Below are 18,436 nucleotides of genomic sequence, written 5' to 3' on the forward strand. Positions count from 1 at the left end.
ACACACGGCACAGGGCCCCTCCCCCTCCAGTAGGGGGCGCAGGGAGACACGCACAGCACAGGGCCCGTCCCCTCCAGCAGGGGGCGCAGGGAGACACGCACAGCACAGGGCCCGTCCCCTCCAGCAGGGGGCGCAGGGAGACACGCACGGCGCAGGGCCCCTCCCCTCCAGCAGGGGGCGCAGGGAGACACCCAGGGCCCCTCCCCTCCAGCAGGGGGCGCAGGGAGACACCCAGGGCCCCTCCCCTCCAGCAGGGGGCGCAGGGAGACACCCAGGGCCCCTCCCCTCCAGCAGGGGGCGCAGGGAGACACGCACGGCGCAGGGCCCCTCCCCTCCAGCAGGGGGCGCAGGGAGACACGCACGGCGCAGGGCCCGTCCCCTCCAGCAGGGGGCGCAGGGAGACACGCACAGCACAGGGCCCGTCCCCTCCAGCAGGGGGCGCAGGGAGACACACACGGCGCAGGGCCCCTCCCCTCCAGCAGGGGGCGCAGGGAGACACGCACAGCACAGGGCCCCTCCCCCTCCAGTAGGGGGCGCAGGGAGACATGCACAGCACAGGGCCCGTCCCCTCCAGCAGGGGGCGCAGGGCCTGTCCCCTCCAGCAGGGGGCGCAGGGAGACACGCACGGCACAGGGCCCGTCCCCTCCAGCAGGGGGCGCAGGGAGACACCCAGGGCCCCTCCCCTCCAGCAGGGGGCGCAGGGAGACACGCACGGCGCAGGGCCCCTCCCCTCCAGCAGGGGGCGCAGGGAGACACGCACGGCGCAGGGCCCGTCCCCTCCAGCAGGGGGCGCAGGGAGACACGCACGGCGCAGGGCCCGTCCCCTCCAGCAGGGGGCGCAGGGAGACACAGTCATTTTTCTCCTTTAATTAAAAAAAAGTTCATAGTCCCCCCTGCAGGGGGAGTCTCCGGGGGCGGGGCCTCACTCAGCCTCATTGAAGCGGGTCAGCATGGTCTTGTGCAGCGTCTCGCGGTACGACTCGGCGGCCGAGACCCCGTAGGAGCTGCCGCGGGCACCCAGGCCGGAGCCGCGCACTCGGGTCTGCGCCTGGGGAGGGGGAGACCTGGTGAGATCAGGGACCTGACCCTCGGAACCACCCCCAACCCCTGCCCCCCCAGGGGCCGGGGGGCTCCCTGCTCGCCCTGCGCCCGGTACCTCGATGGGGGTCACGATGCCTTGCTTCTTGCGGCCCAGGCCACTGCCCTCCTTCCAGCCCATGGCCTGCAGCATGCGGCTCCCAATGTTATCGCTGCCCAGCCCGTCCCGCGTCGGCTGCTCGAAGTCTCTGCGGGAAGAGCAAAGGGTCAACGGCCGACGCACCTGATACCGACAGCCCATGAGGGGACGGGGACGCGGCCACCTCTGGGGTGGGGCAGCTGGGAACAGCCCCACACACGGCCACTCGCGCACTGCAGCAATGCAGCCACCTCTGGGCGGGGCAGCTGGAGAACAACCAGACATAACGCTGCATGGGGACAGCTCGGCCAGCACTCAGATGCAGCCACCTCTGGGGAGGGGCGCTCCTGGAGGGCAGAGCTCCGCCCAGAGTGGGCGGGGCAGCCTGCCGGCAGGGAGGCTTACACAGTGGCAGGCATCACAGCGGAGTACTTCCTCTTCTTGGGCTCCGGGGGCTCGGGGACGCCGTACTTCTCCCTGCGCTCAGCCGCGCGGTCCCGGTACTTCATCTGCCGGGGGAGGGCCCGTTAGAGCAAAGGCCAGCCCCCAGCCCCACCCCCCACTGTGCCCCCCAACCCCTCCCTGGAGTCAGCGTGCCTCCCAGCCCCCAGCCCCACTGTACCCCCAAACCCTTCCCTGGAGTCAGTGTGCCCCCCAGCCCCACCCCCCCACTGTACCCCCCAACCCCTCCCTGGAGTCAGCGTGCTGCCCCAGCCCCTAGCCCCACCCCCACACTGTGCCCCCCAACCCCACCCTGGAGTCAGAGCACCCCCCCAGCCTCCTGCATTCTTCCTTCCCCACTGTTCTGGTGCAGCATGGCCCGCCCATTATCCCATCCACGCCCCCGGCTATACACCGCCATGCCGGCCCCCCTGCCCTGGGGGCCCACAGCCCAGCCCCCTGCCCACCTCCATGTCGTTCTTCTCCAACGCCTCCAGCTCCTGCTCCGACAGGTGGGCGCGGCGGTGAATCTCCAGGTTTTGCTGCAATGAAAGGAGAAGGTAGGTAGGGAAACCCCCATCGCCCCCGGGGGGGGGGGGGGGGAGCTGAATCGGGGCTGGCGCCCCCTCTAGGGGAAAGGCCCTGGGCCCCATTCCCCACCCTGGGGATGGATGGCAGCCAGCGCCCCCTAGAGTGGAAGAGCCCTGTGCCCCATTCCCCGCTCCCGAGCCAGCCAGTCCCTGCGCCAGGCTGGACGGGAGCCGGCGCCCGCTGGAGGGGCCAGGCCCCGCGACGCCCCCCGCACACCTTGTGCAGCCCAGAGAGCTGCTGGTGGCGGATCAGCGCCTCCTTGCTGGGGAACTGCCGGCGGCAGAGCAGACAGGCCAGTTTGTGCCAGTCCGTGAGCTTCTCCTCCCGCTCAGACGCCCGCTCCGGCTCCTCCTCGCTGTCGCTCTCCCCGCTGTACGCGGCCACCAGCCCCCGCGGCGGGCTCTGCAGAGAAACAGCGCTGTGGGGCCGGCTGGTCATGGGGGCCCCTCACCACGACAAGCCCTGCCCTCCCCGAGCCAGTCCTGCCTCCCAGCCCGCCCCTGCTCTAACCCACCGGACCCCACTCCCCTCCCAGAGCCGGGAGGGGACCTGGGAGTCCTGGCTCCCAGCCCGCCCCTGCTCTAACCCACCGGACCCCACTCCCCTCCCAGAGCCAGGAGGGAACCCAGGAGTCCGGGCTCCCAGCCCGCCCCTGCTCTAACCCACCGGACCCCACTCCCCTCCCAGAGCCGGGAGGGGACCCGGGAGTCCGGGCTCCCAGCCCGCCCCTGCTCTAACCCACCGGACCCCACTCCCCTCCCAGAGCCGGGAGGGGACCCAGGAGTCCGGGCTCCCAGCCCGCCCTTGCTCTAACCCACCAGACCCCACTCCCCTCCCAGAGCCGGGAGGGGCCCCAGGCGTCCTGCAGCACTGGGCACTTACCAGCCTGTCGTCGCTGGCCAGCTTGGACAGATCCATGGGTGTGTGCTGCCTCTCTGCCAGCGCCCCCTAGGGGAGAAGCACAGCGATTGAAATCAGCCAGGGGCCCTGGCAGATTCACCCCGCACCCACCTCCCCCTTTGGACCCCATGCTTCATGTGGGGGCGTCAGGGGCAGGGCGGGGTTGGGGGGGCAAGGGCCTGCCCAGCCAGCCTAGAGCCTTGGCTCTTCGAGGAGGAGGCAGGGTTGGGCAGCTCAGTGCCGGGGGGCCTGGCACGGCACCAGCACCTGTGGGCATGGGGGGATGGGAAGGGCTGTGGGGCTCCTGGCAGGGCCGGGGTTTTCCCCCATGCTGGCCGTACCTTCTTCTCCAGGATGGCGTAGCCGGCGTCGGCCGTGGCCGACTCGCGCCGCTCGTCCTCCCGCAGGGAGCTGATCGGCTGGAAGCTGTTCTTGAAGTTCTCCTTCTGTTTGTTGAGGCTGCGGGCCCAGCGCTCCATGTCCTTGGCGATCTGTGGGGGACAGGGGGCTGTCAGTGGGGCACTGACCCCATGTTGGGGGGCAGGGAGGGAAGCTCATAGACAGGCTGCAGGATTCTCCTTCACTTTCTGTCCCAAGCTTCTGATGCTGGTCCCCAGCTGCCCCACCCCAGAGCTGGCTGCATCTCAGCGCCGAGCAAGCCATTTTCATGCGGCGTTACGTGTGGCTGTTCCCAGTGACCTCACCCCAGAGCTGGCTCCATCTCAGCACCGGACGAGCTATCCCCACATGGCGTTACATGCAGCTGTTCCCCAGCTGTCCTGCCCCAGAGGTGGCTGCATCTTGCCAGTGAAGGCTGGGCTAGCAACACCTCTTGTGCACCTAGAGCCAAACTGCTTAACAGGCTGGATGGAAAAGGGGATCATGCAGCTCCCTCTGGGGTGGGGACAACCTCTGCTGAGCAGCGGGTGGGGAGAGGCAGCGGGGGAGAGGCCCTGTCCTACCCAGAAGCCCGAGGGGGCCAGGGCACAGCGCTCCCGGGGGGCAGGCAGCACCCACCTGCTGAGCTGTTTTAGTCTTGTGTTTCTCCTTCTTCTCCTTGCCCTCCTTGCCGCTGCCCCCAGAGCCCTCCTTGTGGGCGTCGGCGCCCTGGTCAGAGGCCGGCACGTAGGTCCTGCGCTCGCCGTCCCAGTACAGGTACTGCTGGCTCTGTGCATTGTAGTAGTACTGTGGGGCCGGACAGATGGGGGGCGTCAGGTGCTGCAGGCTGTGCCCCCCTTCCCTCCGTCCGCACCCTTCCCCCCCAAGGCTGCACCCCCCAGCTCACCTGGGAGTTGGGGTCGTAATAGAGACCGGTCAGCGGGTCGTAGTAATAGCCGGAGGTTTCGTCATACTGGTAGGTGGATACGTCTGGGACGGCTGGGGGGTGCAGAGCAGGGCTCAGCTGGGGGCGGGCCGAGAGGGCCAATATCCCAGCCCCCCAACAGCCCCCCCAAAGCAGAGTTACCCCTCCTGACATAGCACATCCTCCCCAACAGCCCCCACATCCTCCCCACACCACAGCCCTCCAACCCCCTCCCCTGCCCAATGTGGCACCCCCCCAGAGCCCTGCACATCCCCCCACTATGGCGCACACACCCCCTGGAGCCACCACATTGGCCCCCATGAAGCATGGCCCTCCAACCCCCAGAGACCCCCCAGTGTAGCACAGTCCCACTCAGCCCCAACAAGGCCCCTCCCGCCGATGCACCCCCCCAACCCCCCACTCACGGTACTGGCCGTAGGGCTCCTGCGGCGCGGGGGTGGGCAGGGGCAGGCCGGTGCTGGGCACGGGGAGAGCGGTGCTGCTTGGCTGGGCTGGGCTCGGCGTCTCCGGCTTCAGCACGGCCGGGGACACGATGGTGTAGGGCTGGCTCTGCGGCAGGACGGCAGGCAGTGGGGAGGCCGCCAGAAGAGCCCCCCGACCCAGAGCAGGGTGGGGACACCCTGGGGAGAAACCCCCTCACAGCCCCGGGCAGAACCCCCAACCCAGAGCAGGGAGGAGAGACCCCCCCCCCCCATACAGGCCCCGCTGCCCCCAAGCAGGGAGGAGAGACCCCTCCTGCCACCCACTACAGCCCCTGAGCAGGGAGGGCAGAGCCCCGCCCTCCATACAGCCCCGGCCAGCCCCCGAGCAGGGAGGGCAGACCCCCGCCCTGAGACCAGGCCGACAGCCCTACCTGGGCAGTGGCAGCGGTGCCCGCTGTGGTGCCTGTGGTCTCGGCCCCGCCGGGCGGCTGGTACACGACGGGCACGGCAGTGGTCTGGGCGGCGTGGGGGAAGCTCTGCAGGACGGGCACTGGGTCGACACCCGGCACACCAGGCTCTAGCGTCGGCTCTACCCCTGTGAGGGCAGGGGAGAGCGAGGGTGAGGGGAGGCCCCCAGAGACCCACAGCCCAGGCTGGAGCCATTCAGGACTCCTGGGTTCTCTCCCCAGCTCCAGGAGGGGAGTGGGGGCTAGTGGTTAGAGCTGGGGGGCTGGGAGCCAGGACCCCAAGACACTCCAAAGCTTCTAAGTGAAGGGGGGGGGGGAGAACCCCACAGAACCCCATGGCGGGGTAAGAGGCTGCCACAAGTCAACCTGACCACGACAGGGGATCCCACCCCTGCCCCCTCCCAGCCCCCAGGCAGTGGGAGGGTAGCGCCAGGGGCCGGCCCCATGTCCCACGCCCGCTCTCACCTGTGGCCGCGGCCTCCCCATTGGCGCCGGGCTGGGCCGGGGAGCCCTTCAGGTAGGTGTGGGAGTAGAGGGCTGGCTCCGCGCCGTAGGCCTCCTCCTGCTGGTAGTAGGCGTAGTCGGCCGGCTGCTCCTCCGAGGCTGCCCAGGCCCCCTCACTTCCCTGTGATGCCTGGGGGCAGAGAGCAGGGTGAGGGGAGCGGAGGGCACCACCAGCCCCCACCCCTCGTCTGCTGTGGGGGCAGGGACCCAGCCAGCAGAGCACCCCCCCCGCAGTGCCAGGTGCGGGGGCGTCCCGCCAGCCAGCTCCATCCAGGCTGGAGCCACATCGTCCACACCCCTGCAGCAGGAAGTCCCAGGGATTAACGCCCCGCCACACACCCCTGCAGCAGGGGGTCCAGGGGATTAACACCCACACACACCAACCGATCTGCCCCCCCCAGGCGAGTTACTCACGAGGCCCCGGGCAGGGCGGGGTTACCTGGGAGATGGCCCACTGGGCCGCAGCGATAGCAGTGCTGGCGACGGAGGCAGCGCTGATTCGGTTACTGTCGGAGGAGCCCATGTCCCTGTGGGGGTGGGGGAGAGGGAAGGGACCTGTCACTATGTGGGATTGGGTGGAGGCCCCCCGTTCCCCCGCCCCTCCCGCCCCTGCACTCACCGCTTGGAGCCCTTGGCAAATTCCACGTTGATGGTCTTGCCGTCAATGTGCAGCGGGGGGTGGAGGGCCTGCAGGATCTGCAGCAGCTGGGCCGCCTCCTGGGGGGGCAGATGGAGTCAGAGGGGCCCAGACCCGCCCAGGCCTCTCCAGCCACACAGCCCCGCCCCACCCCGCTCCCCTCCCAGAGCCAGGGAGAGCACCCAGGAGTCCTGGCCTCCAGCCCCCCCTGCTCTAACCAGCAAATCCCGCTCCCCTCCCAGAGCCGAGGAGAGAACCCAGGAGTCCTGGCCCCCAGCCCCCCCTGCTCTAACCAGCAAACCCCGCTCCCCTCCCAGAGCCGAGGAGAGAACCCAGGAGTCCTGGCCCCCAGCCCCCCCTGCTCTAACCAGCAAACCCCGCTCCCCTCCCAGAACCGAGGAGAGAACCCAGGAGTCCTGGCCCCCAGCCCCCCCTGCTCTAACCAGCAGACCCCGCTCCCCTCCCAGCGCCGGCAGAGCCCCGGGGGCCTCGGCGGCTCACCACGATGGTGGCCAGCTGGATGAAGGCGAAGCCGCGGTTGAGCTGGGTCTGCTTGTCTTTGATGACGCGGACGTTGGAGGCGGAGAGCACCGCGTAGGGCGCCAGGGCCGCCAGGATCGACTCCAGGGTGCTGTGCGGGTTCAGGTTCCGCAGGATGATGGCTGGGAGGTGGGGGGGGGCAGCGTGAGGAGGGACTGGACACCCCCCCCCGGCCCTGCCCAACAGGCCGCCCCCCATAAGGTCCCACCCACCAGCAGCAGCCAGGCTCCGCCCCCTTAGAGCGAACCCAACTGTTAGGCCCCACCCCCTTGGGGCCAACCCACTGCCAGTCAGGCTCCAGCCCCCACCAGGCCCCACCCTCTTACAGCCCGCACCCCATCAGCCAGACACCCCCACTTAGAACCCCCCCCTGCATTGGTGAGCCCCGAACAATTCCTCCCAAGTACCCTCCATCCACTCCACTCCACCCCACCGACCTGGGCACTGGTCCCACTGCCCCCTCACCCTACACCTACCCCGTCACCCGATACCCGCTCCTGGCAACCGGAGGGCTCCCCCCGCCCCACTCCCTGCCCCCTGCTCCCCCCCACGGCCCATCCCCCACCCCCCCACAGCTCGCCCCCCACTCACTGTCGTTGGCGTTCTCAGCGCAGGGCTCTGACGCCTGGGCCAGGGGCTGCGTTGCTGACAGCACCGAGGCCTGGTAGGGCTGCGGCAGGGGCAGCAGGCCCTGACTCAGCTCCCGGCCCGACAGTGCCACCAGCTGGTCTAGCCGGCTCCCTGGGGGCAGCTTCTGCTCGGCCTCTGGATGGGGCAGAAAGTATGTATTAACCTGCAGGACTCCCCGCTGCGTGGTCTGATGGGGGGAAGAGGAATAGCTCAGCCAGGGCATTAACCCGTGGCATTCCCTGCAGCAGGGTCAGGTGAGGGGCTAAAACCAGCACTGTTTCTAGCTCACCTGATTTGGGTACGCCACATTTAAAGCATTTCTCCCTTCGTTTGAAATTCTGCACTCCACACTGCAACAGGAATTAACGAGAGACTCTTAATGGAGAGAACCCTCTGCTGAGGCCCCTGCCATGCTCGGCCCTGACTGCCCCCTGCCCAGTCCCCTGCCCCTCTCCCTGCAGCACAGCGCCCCCAGTGCCCGGCCCTGACTGCCAGGGGAGAGCACCCCCTGCTCAGTCCCCTGCCCCTCTCCCCACAGCACAGCGCCCCCAGTGCCCAGCCCTGACTGCCAGGGGAGAGCACCCCCTGCCCAGTCCCCTGCCCCTCTCCCCACAGCACAGCGCCCCCCAGTGCCCGGCCCTGACTGCCAGGGGAGAGCGCCCCCTGCCCAGTCCCCTGCCCCTCTCCCTGCAGCACAGCGCCCCCCAGTGCCCGGCCCTGACTGCCAGGGGAGAGCGCCCCCTGCCCAGTCCCCTGCCCCTCTCCCTGCAGCACAGCGCCCCCAGTGCCCAGCCCTGACTGCCAGGGGAGAGCGCCCCCTGCCCAGTCCCCTGCCCCTCTCCCCACAGCACAGCGCCCCCCCAGTGCCCAGCCCTGACTGCCAGGGGAGAGCGCCCCCTGCCCAGTCCCCTGCCCCTCCCCCCACAGCACAGCGCCCCCCAGTGCCCGGCCCTGACTGCCAGGGGAGAGCGCCCCCTGCCCGGCCCCCAGTCCCATTCCCTGCAGCACACTGCCCCTTAGCTCAGTGGCCATCACCCTAGGATCACAACCCCACTCCTGTACCTTGCTGCAGAGCCAGTCCTCATTGATCTTGGGCTTGGGGTCGCTGTAGTGCATGGAGACTTTCTGGCCCAGGATGCTGAGGGAGTGCTGCCGGGGGAAAGGCAGAGTGGTGAGCGCCGGCGGGTGGCGGGGGGCACCCGTCACTGCCTCAGCAGAGAGAGAGAGAGAGATTTAAACCCTTCTGCTGAACGGATGAGGGAGGGAGGGGAGGGAGGGAGGGAAGGGCCGCAGGCCCGGAGAGGTTTGGGTCTCGGCTACGTGGCTACCGCAAAGCTAACCTGTGCCGGCCCAGCGTTTGGGGCTGCCGGCACGGCCGGCTCCGAGCTACCAACGGCTGCTAGGATGGAGGGAGTGGATGAGAGAGAGAGAGAAACAGAGAGAGAGAGAAAGAAAGAGAGGGCAGCCATGATCCAAGACACCCGCGCGGCACAACACCTGACACCACTGGGAACCACCGATGCGTGCCCTGCTAACCAGCGGCTCCTCCGGCAACCTCTGGGCCACCACCTCGGCACAGCCCCACCCGCCCCCTCAGCCTATCTGCTCTGCCTACGGCCCTGCCGGGGCCTGATCCGACGGCCTCTCGCCGCGCTGCCTTGATCCCCTCCTGCGCAGCGCCCCACCCCGCAAAGCACAGCGTCTCGGCCACGCGTGGCGGCTCCCACTGGGGACGCCCGCCACGCATTCGGTCCGGCTAGGAGAGGAACGGAGCCGCGCAGATCGAGGGGCGTTGTGAAAGCCAATTCCAATCCACCAGCTGGCCAGGGAGACCAAGATCTCAGGGCTATGGGACCTGGAGGTTGGTCTGACAGGTGCTCGCTCTTCTGCCGGGGGGCCTCCTCCGGATCCGGTGGGCACAGGCTTAACGAAGGCTGATGCCGGGCGCCCTCCCTGCCCTAGCTCCTGGCGCTGGCACTGCCATGGGAAAGCTCGCAGCCTGGCCCCCCGAGGGAGACTGGGGATGGAGTGAGCCCCTGGAGGGTGGGAGGGGGGCCAGGTGCCAGTGTCTGGGCCCTGCGGCACAAAAAGGGGCTGATGCCATCACTCAACATCCACTTCTGCCATGCACTATGTCGCACTGCCTTCCAGAGCGGGACACAGAACCCAGGAGTCCTGGCACCCATCACTGCTGCTCTAACCACTACACAACACTCCCCTTGCAGAGCCACGGAGAGAACCCAGGAGTCCTGGCTCCCAGCCCCCCCTGCTCTAACCACTAGCCCCCACTCCCCACCCAAAGCCAGGCAAAGAACACATGCGTCCTCATTTCCAGCCACCCACCAGAACACACTTGTCGGAGACACGGAGAGAACCCAGGAGTCCCGGCTCCTGGTCCCCATGTTCTAAACACGCTCCCTCCCAGGGCTGGGAAGAGAACCCAGGAGTCCTGGCTCTCAGCCCCCCCCCCCCCCCCGCTCTAACTACTAGACCCCACTGCCCTCCCAGAGCCGGGGAGAGAACCCAGATGCTCTGGCTCTAAGCACTAGTGAATCCTTAAGGGGGTGGGGGGGTGATGCTCTCCCTGAGGGGCTGGAGCAGGCCCAGGCGTGTGGGTCAGGCAGTAACAGGAGCAGTACTTGTGGGGGTCAAGTGCGGCAAAGCAACCTGATTGGCTTCCATCCATCGGGTAGCGTCCTGCAAGTGATTAAACTCGACGAAGGCGAAGCCGCGGCTCTGACCTGGAGGACAGCATTCAGATACAGACGCAGTGTGTTAGTCAACAGATCCAGCCAACATCACGCACCCTCTCGCTGCACCCCCTGGGGCGGGGCCGGGGGCACGGAGGGGGCACCCGGCCTGGATATGGGGTGGGGGGCAAGGGCAGGGGAAGCACCAGCCACGCAATAGAGCCCCGGAGTCCTGGCGCCCAGCGCGCCCCCCCCCCCCAACCACTAGACCCCACTCCCCTCCCAAAGCCCAGGAGGGAACCCAGGAGTCCTGGCTGCTGGACCAGCTTCCTCTCCACTTGCTCACGCTGCCTCCCCAGAGCATCGCTTTCCCCTAGGGAGAACAGGCTCCAGCCCCCCGCCCTGCCACTCAGTGTCCTAGGACCCGGCTCTGGTCACAGGCACCCCTAGCATCATGCTGGAGTACTGGTGTGAGCACAGTCTGCCAGGGCAGAGTGCCCCCTGCAGAGCTTCCTGCCCCATAGCAGGGCGCCCCCCAGCGCCCAGCCCTAAGTGCCAGAGTGAGCACCCCCTATAAAGCTCCCCACCCCATAACACAGCCCTGACTGCCAGGGGAGAGCCCCCCGGCCTGCAGCACAGCGCTCCCCAGTGCCCGGCCCTGTCTGCCAGGGGAGAGCGCCCCCTGCCGAGCCCCCACACTCCCATCCAGGTCTCCCAGTCAAGCACAGGTTTTGCTCTGTCCCGTCGCACAGATCCCCTTCGCCTTTAGCTCGGCCTGGCTGAGGGTTCCCAAGCTAGGGGGCTGGGAGTAAGGACTCCAGTGGGGGTAATCATCGGTCCCTGCCCCCCCCCCACCTCCGCTGAGCTACGTGGGACGAACACAGCGGGCCCAACCCCCAGACGAGACCCCCTGGGCTGGATTATTGGCTCCCAGCCCAGCGCCGAGGCTCCGGATCCCAGCATGCAGTGCTCCCAGCACTGGGCCAGTGCATGCTGGGAAACATCTCTGCAGGGGGCTGTGCCTTGAGCTGGCTGGAGGGGCCCCCGGAAAGTAGGATTCCTCTCCACAGCGCCCCTGTGAGGCCTGGCACAACACAGGACTAATGCGGAGAAAAAAATATAAATATATACACACCCTGCTTTGGAAGGAGAGAGAACACTGGCTGTGTGTGAGTGAGTGAGTGAGTGTGCAACACACACCAAGGAAATACTTTCGAGACAACAGCCAACTCACCTGTTCAGCCCAGCCCATCTGGCCACGCGCTCCCCAGAAAGGCTGGCCCAGTGCCGGCGTTCCCTAGTGCTGGCTCACTCTGGGAGGAGAAGCGGGCCGCAGCAGAACCCAGCTGCAGCCTCTAGCACAGCTCCAATCCGGCCAGGGTTCACGCCCAGCAAGGAGAGGGCGAGAGGGGCACGCGCCTGGCCGCGGATTCCTCCATGCTCTCCAAGGACAGGGAGAGAGAGCAGCGAGCGCGGGATCTGCGTGCAGACTGACCAAACCGGCCCTGCTCTGCACGGACCCACGGGCCAGGGACTGGTACCAGCCAAAAGCCTGGTGTGGGTTGGGAAGCCGGCTGCACCAGGGCCTGAGTAGCTTCTGCCATCGAGAGAGACACACTGACCGCGCGCACCACAGGGGGAACCGCCGCAGGCTCCTAGCCAGAAAGGGGGGGCAGGAGGCAGAACTGTGAACAGGAGCTCACCTGAGGCTTTGTTCCGCATCAGCCGCACCTCGCGGGGCTGGATCCCATGCGCCTGCAGCTGGGCCCGGATCTGCGGGGGAGCACACACAGAAGGGACACAGTCAGCACCGTCCACCTCCAGGGTATGGACAAGGGGAAACTGAGGTAGAAGGCGCCACTCATGTGAGATCATGCAACTGATCCATGGAAAAGCAGCTCCCAGTACCCTCCCTCCCCACAACCACGAGACCCCACTCTCCGCCCAGAGCCGGGGAAAAGAACCCAGGCATTCTGGTTCCCAGCCCCACCCCACCCAGACCTACATCGTTCTCGGAGGCGGACTGGGGCAGCATCCTCAGCATGACGATGCTGCTGGCCTTCTGCTCCTCCTCTGGCTCAGGCCGGTAGTCCTGGTCACGGTAGTCCCCGTCGCCGGGGTAGCCCAGGGGCTCGGTGGGGCTGTCCCGCTTGCGCTGAGTCTCCGACCCTGAGGAGGCCTCGTAGGAATCCTGGCGAGAGAGGATGGGGTCAGGGGAGCCCGGCACTCACGTCCCATCCCCATCCCCGTCAGAGAGGCCCGCCCAGCCCCACAAGACTACAGCCCCTGGGTCCAGAGCCCACCTCGGCACTCTGCTCCTCGGATGAGTCATACTCGTTAGCGGCCTCGTGGCTGCTGAAGTCGCGGGGGTACGAGCGGTAATCCATGTCCCGGTAGTCGTGGTCTCGCTGGGTCCGCCCGTCCACGCTGTCGTCCTGGGACCGGTCAGCAGCGCCGTATCGGCCCGTCCGGTCCCCACGGCCACCTCTGAATCATAGAATATCAGGGTTGGAAGGGACACCTCAGGAGGTCATCTAGTCCAACCCCCTGCTCAAAGCAGGACCAATCCCCAATTAAATCATCCCAACCAGGGCTTTGTCAAGCCTGACCTTAAAAACTTCTAAGGAAGGAGATTCCACCACCTCCCTAGGTAACGCATTACAGTGTTTCACCACCCTCCTAGTGAAAAAGTTTTCCTAATATCCAACCTAAACCTCCCCCACTGCAACTTGAGACCATTGCTCCTTGTTCTGTCATCAGCTACCACTGAGAACAGTCTAGATCCATCCTCTTTGGAACCCCCTTTCAGGTAGTTGAAAACAGCTATCAAATCCCCCCCTCATTCTTCTCTTCTGCAGACTAAACAATCCCAGTTCCCTCAGCCTCTCCTCATAAGTCATGTGTTCCAGTCCCCTAATCATTTTTGTTGCCCTTCGCTAGACTCTCTCCAATTTCTCCACATCCTTCTTGTAGTGGGGGGCCCAAAACTGGACACAGTACTCCAGATGAGGCCTCACCAATGTCGAATAGAGGGGAACAATCACATCCCTCGATCTGGAGGGAACGAGGGGTGTAGGTTCAGCACCCCTGGCTGCCAGGGCAGAGCACCCCCTGCTGAGCCCCCGCCCTGCTCCACGCCCAGCCCTGCCTGCCAGGGCAGAGTGTCCCCAGCCCTGCTCCCCACAGCACAGCGCCCCTCAGTGCCTGGCCTGCCCAGCCTCCTGCCCCACAGCACAGCGCCCCCCCAGCAGCCCCAGCCCTCCCGATACAGGGGCGCACGGGCCCATTGGCGTGGGGAGATGGTACCTCCGTTCATACTCCATTTCCTCCTGCAGCGGGTCAGTGCTTCGGAACAGGCCAGGCTCTTCGGTGGGCACTCACCACACAGCACTGCCACCAGCCGTGTCCACAAGCCCTGGAGGCAGCGAGAGCGGGGGGGGGGGGGGTTAGCATGGCCGTCCACAGGGCGCGGGGAACGAGACCCATGAAATCAACCAAGTAGTGCCAGACAGATGGCATCAGGGGCTGAGCGAGGATCTTGACACAGCCCCTGCTAGCCCAGCCCGGGGCTCCCCACCAGCCCTGCCAGCGTCCCTCACTCCATACCTGCAGCCCCCTGCTTGCCCAGTCCTGCCACTGCCCCTCAATCCGAACTCATGGCCATGCCAATCCTGGTCTCCCATATACACATGTGAAGGAAGAGTCTAGTTGTTTGTTGTTTTTTTTTTGGTGGGGAGGTTGGGAGCCTGGACTCCTGGGTTTTCTCCACGGCTCTGGGAGGGGAGCGGGGTCTAGTGGGTCAGAGATGGGGGGAGTGGGAGTCATGAATCAATGCTCCAGTCCCAGCTCTGTCACCACTTTCCCTTTGGCTCTCAGCACGGCCCTTCCCCTCCCCGGCCTCTTCTCCCTGGCAGGAGCCGGACTGAGGAGCTAAGGATCCCATTAGTGCTTTTGGCCATGGCACTGCTGTGGGAGGTCCGGCTCAGCTGTCTGTCCATGCCACCAAGGCCTAGATCCTTCCCAGGAACCCATTCCGCGGGCTCCTAGAAGTAAGTATTCCTAGAAGCCTCTGGCTGGATTAAAATGCAGGAACGGTACCTGAACCCCCCCAACACCAGCCTTAGCAGCTCAGAATTCATCCCTCAGCCTGGTTCCATGCAGGAGACTGGTCACATCCCAGGCAAATAGTTCAGAGCACTAATGTCTCACAGCAGTAGCGACAGGAAGAGACCAGAGTAAGACTTTCTGGTTTCTGCGAGGCTTCGCCGTACAGAGTTTCCTGAGTTATTTTAACTTTAAACAATGTGACACACCAAAATGAAGTTCTAAAAATAAATAAATGGCACCAAGATGCAACCAAAGAGGTAAGACGCCAGCTACATCCCGGCTTTCTCACTGCACTATCAAACCAGATTAGATCGTGTTCCAACAGGTGGCCAACTGACCAGCTTCCCAAACCTAACGAGTACACGATGCATGCAATCCCAGAGTAACACACACAATTCTTCCCTTAGCAGCAGGTAACATAAGGGTAGCAGCCAGCCAGTCCCACTGCCCTGGGGCTGGATCCGACCCAGCAACACCAAGAGGGGAAAGACCCTAGGTCCCATTCCCCGCCCCCCTTGAGCCAGCCAGCTTTGCAAGCACCTGGCCCCACACAGCATAGGCTGCGATTTATTTAATTCATCCCAGCAAGTAGCAGACTCAGCACCCCCAGGCTACGGATCCTACCTTCACTGGACACCTGCGAACTTGCTGGGCTCTTAGGCAGCGAGAGGAGGAGTCCGATGGAGGGAGTGGGGGGACTCTACCCAAGCTCCACTCACAACCCCAAAACATCCCCCCACACAGATTGATTCCTCCAGGGCCTGGGTTGCTTTGCCCTGAGCTACATACAGGGGCTGGTCTCCCCATGTGCTAACAGTTGTTATTGATTATTTCTATTGCAATGAGTCCTGAGACGATGCCCACTTCCCTCTGCAACTAGCCAGAAGGTCGGGCATCATTGCACTGGCCATGGTGTGGCACATACACACAGCCCCCCTGCTCAGCATGCACACACACACACCCCGGGTACCCAGCTCTCTACACCCTGCTTGCCAATATACAGCCCAGCTGGAAGTCTCTGTCGCAAGACACAAAGCCTGCCTGTCTACCCAAGATCAACTCTCTTCCACCGACGCCGTGAAATGGTCACAACCGATACCGAGAGGGCAGGAGCCTATGGAACTGGCTCAGAACCCTGCCAAGCACTCTGCGGTTCGATTCTCCACTCGGACTGCTGCAGGCTCGCCGCACCTCCAACCAAATGAGCCGCGCTTTCCGGAGCTGAGCGCAGGCTGCCAGGGACGAAGCTGGACAGGAAGTGGGAGTCTCTCCCCCCCTCGGCTCCAAGCCTGCAACACCGACCCGCTTTGCCGCTGAGATCACGCTGACAAGGTACCTCCACAAAGGGGGGTCCCAGCTGTGCTGTGGGTGAGGCTGCCTGCAGCACCTCTGAACTCCAGGTCATCCATCTCTCTGGGGCTCAGGTCCTCCTTTGCCAAACAAGCTGTTGAACCTTGCAGCAGCTGGGAGAGGATAAAGCTGCCAGGGCTTCCCAGGTCTGAGCCAGCACGGGACAGAGGACAATGGAGATCCCACCAAACCAGGAGTGACAAAGCAGGAATTTGATGCCTATACGTGCCTCAGTTTCTCTCCATACTTTGCACTGCTACCCAGCAGGGGGTGAAAGGGTTAACACGTTCCTCTTGGATCAGAGCTAGAAACATGTATCATGTAAGAGCCTGGAGTGGAATGAAGAGGTCTGGACTGGTTGAAACCGACCCATATCCATAGCAGGACCCCTGGGGGTGCCAGCCCACTGTCTAAAAGCTGGGGCATAGCACCCATCCTGGGGCTTCATGACACCAGGCCCTTCTGCCGATGTGTGAATCCCAGGGAGATGAAGCCAACAGCCTGGGGTCACACGGAGGCAAAACGCGGAGCCTGTGAAACTCATTGCCACAAGGTGACACTGAGGCAGGATTAAAATCAAGGGTGGGGCAATTCTAACAAGGCTTCAAAACTGCAAAGCAAGCCCCCCACATAAGCCGACCTCTCGTGAATGGGAGCTAAGAGGAGACAAGTCATCCCATCACAATTCCTTGCCTCTTTTCCCCGGCAGCATCTGGTACTGGCCCCTGGCAGAGACAGGATATGGGCGAGCCGGAGAGGAGGGAACATGGTGTAGGGAGCATCCTCTCCTAGGCACCTGTCTCTGCTCCCCCTCCAGGCCTGACTAAACCCTGGCTCTGCACTGACCTGCCACATAACCTCAACCAAGCCAACCCTCTCGGCACCTCCACAGCCCTTCCCAGACTTTCCCCTGCCTAGCTAGCAGGCAGGAGCTGTCTGTACAGCGCCCGGCACGGCAGGGGACCCCCAATCCCGGGCAGGGTCTGCGCAGTGCCCAGCACGATGGGAGGGAGGGAGCCAGCCCCCAACCCCAGTCTAGACTCCACCCTCTGCTGGCCCTATCGTGACCAGATCGGGGTATTTTTATCTGGAGTCCAGCTGCCACTTGGCCGGCCAACCCCCCGCCAAGGCGAGCCCGCGCCTCCTCGTCGCTCCCCTCACCGGCCTCACCCACCAGCCGCCTTCCCCGTCTTCAGGGCTCCCCCCAAACCCCTCGCCTCTTCCCCACCCCCAAAACCGCCAGGCCAGGACCCCTCCCCATTCCCAGACTCTCCCCCCCAACTCAAGCCCAACCCTCACTCCAGACTCCCCCTCCCCGTCAGTTCCTCCCTCCCCCCCCGCTCCTCCCCTAGACCCCCCCCCCCACCCACATGCTCCTCCTCCTCCTTCCCCAACACCTCTCCCCACAGGCTCTCCCAGCCGCCAGCTCAGCCAGCTCCCCAGGCCACGCCCCCGCCCCACAAGCTCCTCCCCCAAAGCCCCCCACAGGCTCCCTCAGCCCAGCCCCCCTCCGCCAGCTCCCCAGGCCACGCCCCCGCCCCACAAGCTCCTCCCCCAAAGCCCCCCACAGGCTCCCCTAGCCCAGCCCCCCTCCCCCAACCCCCTCTCCCGGGCCCCCAGACCACGCACCCCCCCCCCAGGGTCCCCAGGCCAAGCCCCGCCCCTACCGGCCCCTACCGGCCCCTCCCCCCGCACTCCCCCCCAGCCCCGAGGCGGCGCTGACCTGGGCCGCGGGAGGCCGCTGGCCGGGCAGGACGCTCCTCGCGCGCGCGCGCGCCCGACACGCAAGATGGCGGCGGCGCCAGCGGCCGAGTCCTGGCGACTCCCGGCGGCGGAGAACGTGGCCACGCCCCCCGTGCGCCGGCTCCCACCCCACCCCGCGCGCCCATTGGCCGGGGCTCCCCGATCCCATTGGCCGAGAAACCTGCCGCTCCGCGCGCGCCGGATGGGTGGGACCGCGTCCAGTCGCTCCCACAGGCGCTCGCGGCACCGCCCGGAGCCCCCTTGAAGACCCGCCTCCACTGACAGGGGATTGGTTGGATTGTGAGACGGCCCGCCTCTGCTGGCAGATGAATGGTGGGTGGGCATAAGGCCCTGCGCTAATCATTGGTGATTGGTGGAAGTGGCACAGGGTCCGCCTCTGCTCGCAAGGGATTGGTGAAACGGGCAGAGAGTCGGTTTCTGCTCGCAAGCGATTGGTGCAGCCTCCCACTGGTCCCGCCTCCAGGTCATGACCCCAAAAAAGTGACTCATGGCTCACTGTCCTGACGTCATACAACGTCACGACGTGACGACTATGTTTGTGTCATCAGTGTGCGTTGGGCAGTGACGTCATCACAGCGAGCTGTCAAGGTGTGCGGCAATAGCATCCGATGACGTCACTGATCTAGTTGTGATGTCATCCTGGGGGCAGCCCTTCTTCGGGGGGCTCCAGCGCCTCGGTGACGTCATCCACACGCGACAGGCACCTCACTGCACCCCCGGGTAGGAGCCGGACACTGAGCAGGGGCCCTGGGAAAACATGCGGCGGGGGGGGGGGGGAGACACGAGTATTGCCCAGGGGAAATATGGTAGCGCTGCGGGAGCCCTGTAGAGGGGATGGATATGGTTCAGTCCAGAAATGGGGCAACATGGTACACTCCAGGGGGCCGGTACA

The 18,436-nt window shown here is 65.6% G+C and overlaps 1 protein-coding gene across 2 annotated transcripts; it reads right to left on the reverse strand.

Annotated features, from left to right (window-relative positions):
- Positions 1–863: 863 nt before the first annotated feature.
- On the reverse strand, positions 864–17,603 carry RBM10 (RNA binding motif protein 10). 2 transcript variants are annotated; one of them, XM_074938062.1, is made up of 24 exons: positions 17,504–17,603; positions 13,630–13,738; positions 12,627–12,810; positions 12,329–12,514; positions 12,027–12,096; positions 10,301–10,374; positions 8,696–8,782; positions 7,923–7,983; positions 7,595–7,768; positions 6,965–7,125; positions 6,446–6,543; positions 6,266–6,353; positions 5,788–5,956; positions 5,287–5,450; positions 4,838–4,982; positions 4,395–4,486; positions 4,127–4,294; positions 3,451–3,600; positions 3,092–3,157; positions 2,426–2,611; positions 2,086–2,160; positions 1,583–1,686; positions 1,157–1,286; positions 864–1,048 (listed from the first exon to the last, which is right to left on the reverse strand). In XM_074938062.1, exons 2-24 carry the CDS (start codon positions 13,644–13,646, stop codon positions 923–925), a joined length of 2,775 nt encoding a protein of 924 aa, XP_074794163.1. In that variant the 5' UTR covers positions 13,647–13,738; positions 17,504–17,603; the 3' UTR covers positions 864–922. The 2 variants fall into 2 exon arrangements, with proteins under 2 accessions (XP_074794163.1, XP_074794164.1); XM_074938063.1 differs by lacking the exon at positions 2,426–2,611.
- Positions 17,604–18,436: the final 833 nt, after the last annotated feature.

Source organism: Natator depressus, chromosome 23 (assembly GCF_965152275.1).
Source record: "Natator depressus isolate rNatDep1 chromosome 23, rNatDep2.hap1, whole genome shotgun sequence".
Classification (NCBI taxonomy): Eukaryota; Metazoa; Chordata; order Testudines; family Cheloniidae; genus Natator; species Natator depressus.